Source organism: Pinus tabuliformis, chromosome 5_2 (genome assembly GCF_031772625.1).
Source record: "Pinus tabuliformis cultivar Carrire ecotype Pingquan chromosome 5_2, CPIR1, whole genome shotgun sequence".
Classification (NCBI taxonomy): Eukaryota; Viridiplantae; Streptophyta; class Pinopsida; order Pinales; family Pinaceae; genus Pinus; species Pinus tabuliformis.
In genome coordinates this window covers 660,384,556-660,392,256 of record NC_142306.1, presented here as the reverse complement: position 1 = coordinate 660,392,256, position 7,701 = coordinate 660,384,556, and the positions used below count along the sequence as shown (strand labels likewise).

General features: G+C 36.4%; 1 protein-coding gene across 2 annotated transcripts; it reads right to left on the bottom strand.

Moving 5' to 3' along the window:
* Positions 1 to 1,703: 1,703 nt before the first annotated feature.
* On the bottom strand, positions 1,704 to 6,642 carry LOC149160808 (uncharacterized). Of its 2 annotated transcripts, none has more exons than XM_089436798.1 (4): positions 5,995 to 6,642; positions 5,267 to 5,889; positions 2,279 to 2,379; positions 1,704 to 2,146 (listed from the first exon to the last, which is right to left on the bottom strand). In XM_089436798.1, exons 2-4 carry the CDS (start codon positions 5,878 to 5,880, stop codon positions 2,022 to 2,024), a joined length of 840 nt encoding a protein of 279 aa, XP_089292924.1. In that variant the 5' UTR covers positions 5,881 to 5,889; positions 5,995 to 6,642; the 3' UTR covers positions 1,704 to 2,021. The 2 variants fall into 2 exon arrangements, with proteins under 2 accessions (XP_089292924.1, XP_089292923.1); XM_089436797.1 differs by having other exon boundaries at positions 6,040 to 6,638.
* Positions 6,643 to 7,701: the final 1,059 nt, after the last annotated feature.

The window sequence follows — 7,701 nt, the reverse complement described above, 5'->3', positions numbered from 1 at the left end:
AGGAAAAAAAAAATCGTCCTTTTTTTTTCTTCTTTTTTTCATTAAAAGGAAGAGTTTTGTGGTGGTTGTCAAGGAGGGATTGAGGATCAAATAGCGATTATCACCACTAACTAAGATTTTTTTGTGAATCAAAGATTGAAGAACAGTGAGACAAACTTCATTTCTTCCATTAGAAAGTATGTTCTTAAAAACCGCTATTTTAATGATTTTTTCATAGATTTAGGATTATGCTTGCTTGCCTTTTTGCCTACCAACATTTTGTTTCTTTGTTTTTTTTCCATTTGCTATGATTTTTATGCCCATGAGCCAATGCAAGGGTTTTATCCATATTTGGACAGCAAGCTTCATTCTTTTTTCAACTTTTGTATGCACCCTATTATTGCCATTTTTCATTCACATTGCAAAATGCAAATAATGTAGTAATTTTTTAATTTTTTAAATGAGGTGGTTATTACTTATTATTTTTTGTGTTGGAGGGTTTAATGCCAATTTTTTGTTTTTTTGTGCCTAGGTTTGAATTAGTTCACTACAAATGTCAAATATGTCAAAAGCCTTGGACCCATTTTGGGAGTATGGGGAGCCTGTTGATGGGGCAAATCGGGCATATATATCATGCAAATTGTGTGGGACCAAGATGTCAGGACAGATTACGCGATTGAAATACCATCTAGCTAGACTCCCTGCACATGATGCAGATATAATGCCTTATATGGTTTCTAGTGCGGAGGTTATACAAAAAGCTCTTGAATTAATTGTTGAACAAGACAGAAAGATTGCTGCTAGGGAGAGGCCATTGGTCTCAGATAGATAGCTGCTAAGGAGAGGCCATTGGTCTCAGATAGATCGCTGCTAATTTTATCTGTTTTCTACATATAAGTTTATAACTCATGATGATGAAATACTTTTATATATGTGTTGTTATTTTGTTTGAGTCCTTGATTGGACAATTATCAAGGATCAACGAGATATGTGATGTTATTTTGTTTGAGTCCTTGATTGGACAATTACCACGGATCAGCAGGATTTGGTATCACCTTTAAAGTTTGATGTATCATTTCTATTTTACATAATATATATCATTGCTTTCTTCATATTTATATGCCAATGTGTTTAGTTCATGTTGTTATTGCTTTATTGCTTTATTGTTATTGCTTCATTGATATTGCCGATACCGATATTTTCAACACTAATTCAGATATAAATACCACAAAGGTGCCCCCTCTTAATTGTAGTGGAAGCCGGCAAGGTAGCGGGCATCCCTCCCAACCTCCACTGATACATATCCGTTCACCCTGATCAGGGGTTTAACCAAGTTTATATTATTGAACAATTAGCAAATTTTTTTTCAATATCAAGGTTGGGTTAGTCCACATGTTGAATTATAAAAAGATTTATCCAATTACGAGATACTGTCACGAAGATCGTGTAAGGTTATATGTCGAGCATGGACACTCCTGAGACAGTTTTTATTCCTCACAATTAGCTCCTTTCCTTAATCCCTCTTCATAAAATTTGCACATGAACACTGATAAGGACTAAATTCTAAAACTGATGTACAGCTCAAGATTGAGAAACCCCTCTCTTTATGTATAGAAAAATAAATGATTTTTAAGAAACAAACAAGACAATTTAGGCGTTGCAAAGATTGAAATAAGGATCCGAAAAATGATTGAGCAATAAAGCCAACCGATAACATGGAGAAAAATCTTGTAAGCATGTGCGCTAATTATCTATTAAATTTCGAAATGATTTCAGAATACTTCCATACTATTTCATAATTTACTAGCAATGCCTAATGATTGACTCCTTGAAAGTGTGACTACAGCGTGTTTGGGAAGAATTTGCTGTTTTCACATGTTTTAACTTATTGGAAACCTCACCATTTCGCAGGGGTCAACCGGACTGCCAGAAAGTTGCTATTTTATACAAACCTTTGAATCTTACTTCAGAAGAATACAATATATACACAAGATACCTTCCTCACAAACATAATTTTTTTTCCCTATTAACAGATCTATCTTTCAAATTATGGCACTCGTTGAACTCCCACATCCCACGAACAAAACAGATCCGGATTGCCTTGTACTTGCAACAAACACTTTAAGCAACCTTGCACTTGCAGGAAAAGCTTTAAGCAAACTTGCAGCTGGTACAGGAGAAATAATGTGATATTAGAACATAGAGACCCGAAAGAACCATGGAAGTATGAAGGCAACAACCATGCAAGCCATCAAGAAGTTGCAGAGGGGCCGACTCCGCCAGCATCTTGGTGATTCACCTGAGGAGTTGTCTGTATCTCTGTCATTCCACTCTTCCAAGAACACTGCATCACCAACACCTGTGACATTCCTTGCAATCTCACCACAAATCTCACAAATCCTGCATCAAGCAAACAAAAGGATTGTCATGTTCTCAAAATTCCCATCAAATAATGCAATTCTCATGTTCTCAACGTTCTCATCACATATTGCAGAGACGCTAGGTGCTCTATAGCCTAGGAGGGGAAGATGTGCAACACTTTCTGCATATGCTTTTAGGAAAACAAATAGTCCAATCTTATTTCAAAGAAAAAAATACAAACGAAAGTATAAGTTAACTTTAATACCATATTTAAATAACTATATACAAACTGATCTTAACTTTGGAATAACAACTATAAACAAATTAATACAAACTGATCTTAGCTTTAGAGGGTGACCTTAACTTTGGATCCAGATAATAAAAACACATTCAGATTTGCATAGATAACAAAAATACATTCAAATTTGCATGAAAGAGTGAATAATCGACCCAGGGTTAGATATTCTCTATGGATTCAAAAAAATCTGAGGTTAAGATAAATGATCCTAGTTTTAAGTGAATTAAAAATTGCTCTTCTATATAATAGAATATGAAGTTGTTGGGGATTTGCCACCTAAGATTAAGTGGTAGATTGACTTTGGTAGATGTCTTAAATCGAGTTACTCGATTGCAGATTCTGAAATATTTTAAAAATTTGATTGAAATAAACAAAGTTAAACAGTTGACATCACTCATGTCCCTCAGCTTTTAGGAATATTCCAGAATATGCATTAAGGATGGTCAGGTCCCAACCAAGGAAGGACACCCCTAAAATGAAAACTTGTGATGGATATAATGGGAGTCAAGCAAACTCCACTTATGTCCATTATATTTCAAGAATATTTCAAAATCTACAATCGACATAAGGATAGCCAAGTCCCAACCAAGCAGAAGGGACCCTAAAGATGAAAACCTTCTAATTGCTTGTAAAAATTTTGTGGAACATCCTAACAGATTAGGAACCACCATGAGTATCTTTGACCCAGTGAACCAGATTTAATGGCCATTTGGCAGATCCTCTTTAAATAGACTAACTCTTGGATGAGCTATAACATGCAATAAATTGTAAATGGGCAATAAGAATGATGTTTCTGAATGTTACATCTATAGGTTTAATGGTAAATACATTGTTTAACCAGTGCCTTTAGATACCACCTGTTCTTACTTGGACAGTCTTGTTCTCGTCAATCTTCAGCCTTCTCTCATTTCCCTTTCTGTAATAAGCATTGAAGTTTGCACCTCATCATTTTTGTAGTAAATCTATATAATAAGATATAAAAGAGGATGAAAAATTTTACCCTTGAATGAACTCAGCAAGTTTGCATAAATGTAAGAATTTTGAAGAACAGAACTGTGTTCTTTTGGACTGGAAATGTTGCTGAAGAAAATTGTCTACACAGTTGTACAAGATTACTATAGGGTACTTCTGCAAGTCCTCTCTTACTTCTCTGTGCCATTCATGAAAATCGCTTTTTGATCTTCATTCTCTATAGAATTGTCCCTGTTTTTAGACACCTTTTGAGATACCCCAAAATTCATATAATCGGAAAAAAAGCCAATCCTTTCATTTTACAGTTCCAAGTCAGACGTTCACCGTTAGAAAAATGGCATAGGTATTTGTTTGAGTCACTAGTTAACCAATTTTTTTAACAGTTCTAGATACCTTTTGAGATACCCCAAATTCATATAATCTAAAAAGAACTAATTCTTTCAACTTGCGACTTAATTGGATATTCACAGTTAGAAAAATGGCACAGGTTTTTGTTTGAGTCGCTGGTTAATCTATTTTCTTATCGGTCCAGGATTTCCCTAAGTTCTCAAGAGGAGAACTTAGCATTCAATAATTTCAAGAAAAGCATTCATATTTTTTGCCATTACAAAGAAGAAATAGCCTTAGATTTATCCACAAAAATTATTCCACAAATTCCTGTGTATTATGATAATTTGCCATTGCAATTAGTGTAAAGCCAGCATTGTTTCTTGGCAATAGATGTTGGAGGAAATACTGTTGTCAACGTTGGACCCGATCCTGACATGCATGGGAAATGCAATTGAAACTTGCTATAAGCTTCACTTGACATATACATTGGTTCTATCTTATCATGGTAGCATTGCTCAGAAAAACTGAAAATTGCAGAGGACTAATAATTTGTAAAAAACGCGCATTAGAAGGTAAGTTCCGTAAAGGCCTTAGACTTGATTGGGCTCTGCAAAAGGTTGGCTATCCCAACCCACTAAGGTCAGGACTCAGCACAACAACTTACCTGACTGCTCCAGGGTTGACATTCAGGACAAAGGGTTGACGACGACCTCATTTAGTTGTCCTGTCAGGAACCCTGGCAGAGCTTAGCTAAAGATCTTTAATGACCAATCCTTTCAACGAAGGTAAGTTCCTTTCCATCTATGGTGTTTTCTGATTCGAACTGAGTTAAAATTTTAGTAATGCATTGGCACATTCTTTCTCGCATTGATGATGGGTAATGGTATTACCAAAAATGTCGGTTCTTGACTAAAATTTTAACACAGCTCAAATCCAATAACGTTATGGGCAGTTCTTCAAGCTGTTAAAGCCTACATTCATTGAAGCCCCTTTCGCCTGACCGTTATCCCCCATAGCAAAGAGTGTAAGGTCATCCATGCCTGAGTTATACAGTAAAACTTCGGGAAAATTGCCACAGAGAGAATTTTGGATGTCTGAAACACGCAACAAGCGGTTCAAGCAACAAGGTACTGATAGAAAGGGTTCAGAGAGTAACGATAGGTAGGTACTCCTAACCATTACTGTCAGTACTCTCAGTTTATATTAGTACAAAATTCTCAAAGTGATAGGTCATGAATTATAATAGTTTCCATACCCCTCCCTCCTGCCAAAAATTGTGAGGTTTCTGTAAAACATTAAAATTCCTGTATGAGATGGAAGACCTACCTATTGCCTCTGATCTTGAACCAGGTCTCTGCGCATTGCCGATGAGCGATGCTCAAATCCTCTTTACAGCCACAGCCAATAATAATCAAGTCTCCAGAACTTGATCTGCCATCAGAGCTCAAATGACATACTCTGCAAACAGTCTCTGCATCATCGCCGACACTATGGGCTGCCTCTCCACTTTCCTTGGCATCTAGATCACCTACCCCTTTCTCCAAATCAGTATCCGTGGTGCTCTCAACCTGCTTGACTGTGACAAAGGTAACCTTCTTCAACTTATGTCTCTCAGGGTTCCTTTTCCTATCTTCATCCTCAGGGGAATCAATCGCCGGGCCATTCGCATCCAGGTGAACTGCAGACACTTCAGTTTCCACCATGTTCCCCTGTGAACAAAGTTGTGTTTTCGATATGGGTAGTTGAGAATCCTCGTTCACATCCAGGTGAACTGCAGACTCTTCTGTTTCCACCGTGTTCCCATGTGAGCAAAGCTGTGTTTTGGATATGGGTAGTTGGGAATCCTCGTTCTCTATTAAGGTGGGGTTGGTCGGCTGGCGCTGGTGCTGGTCCTGCTCCTGCTGTGCTTCCAAGGCAGACATAGCGATTGAACATGCCATCTCCGGGATCTGTCACACCATTGCAAGGACAATTAGGATCAGAAATGGGCTCTCAAATCAAACGGGAATTCGGATAAATACAATTGGATATGTTCTTGATTATCTAATACTCACTAAATGGGCTTAACAGGATTGATAGAATCGGATGGGCGGCACTACCTATTTGTGCACTTTGCCTTTGGATTCAACAGCGCCAAGTCATCCATTCATAGATAATCTCGCTGTTGATTCCTTGTATCCACAAATGACAGCCCACCCTTGCTGGCTTGCCCTAAATTCCCACACGCAACCAACATTTCAATTTCTTCTCCTTCTCAATCCTCTTAACTGTTTCCTAGTAATATCCTGTAACCCCCTGATCATGAAGGGCCCTCAGAAATCTGACCTAATCATAAAGGGTTAGTTGTTCATCATTGACTTGACTGTTATTTGATCGTCACTGGACATCTACAAACAAACCCTAGACGGAGTGCTGACCCATTCGGATGAACATATTCTCTTTCAATCAAATTCAAACCTAATAACTGGTTTGCTTGCTTGCGGAAGCATCCTTCCCCGCTTTCTCCGCTTTCTCTGGGTCAAGTTATTACTCAGAATGAGACGCAGCAAGAAAAGGTCTTGACACCAATAAATTTCAATTTTCTATTCTTTTTCACTCAACGCAAGACCATGCTACGCACATCTTTCTGATGCTAGGTCTCGCTCCGCGTTTTCCCTTTATTTTTAATTGACTTTATCTTGTAGAGGATCTTCTGTAACTCGTTGCGTTCACACCTGCGACATTTTTATCATTAAAAATCTACGCACCTTTTCAGCATCATACCCGAAGTTTCTCCTTTCACCGTCACGTTAAACTTTTGTGTGACAAGGTCGGATTCCTATTTTTCAAACAACAATAAAGAGTCACTTTCCATGACAGATCAACATGAGACACATCAACAAAAATCTGTGAAAATTGCACAGGATAGGAAAGCAGATTTTTTTAAACAGCGGTATATTCCGTTGCTGTGAAAATTGCAGAGGATAGCAGATTTTTTTAAACAGCGGTGTCAAGTCTAATGGGAAACAGTAAATGTAGGTGGGGACCTGTATTGTTATTAAAGAAAATATACCGCTTTTAATTAGTCACCCGTAATAAAAAGGGAAAGTTTTAGGTGATGCCATATGCTTCTGTGATAAAAAAAATTGTTATTAAAAAAAACTACACGGTGTTTAATTAGCCACCTGTGGTAAAAGGTATGTTTTAGCTCCTTTTATATGCTTCTTGATAAAAGGAAAAGCTTTCACTCATCTCATATATTTGTGAATCATTGGCTTTTTAATCTATTTTTCTACATTGTTGGAGAAGAAAAATTAATTAACCAAATAAAAAATATATAATAAAAAAACAAATTTTTAAATTTTATAAATTATTTTAAAATTAATATTTATTTAACTTTTTATTTTAAAAAATGATTTTCCGTGCCAGAGCGACATGAAACAGATCAACATAATTGTGAGAATTCCATAAGCAGGAAATCAGATTTTAAATTCCATAAATTATTTTAAAAATTAAAACCTTGATATGTACTCCTGTTTTTAATATTTTATTTTATGTTAACATATTTTATATTTTTCTAATTTTATACTGTAAATGGTTATGGGCAACTAAGCCATTTTTATATATAGCATTTGTTGATAAAGCATTGCTTATATTGGCTTATACCGCATTTATTGTCCAAATTTTTTTCCCATATTCACGCTTATTTGTTGGCCACATTTGACACCTCAACGCTTTGTGATAATTCACTATATCATGAAAGGGAATTTTAAATTCCTTAA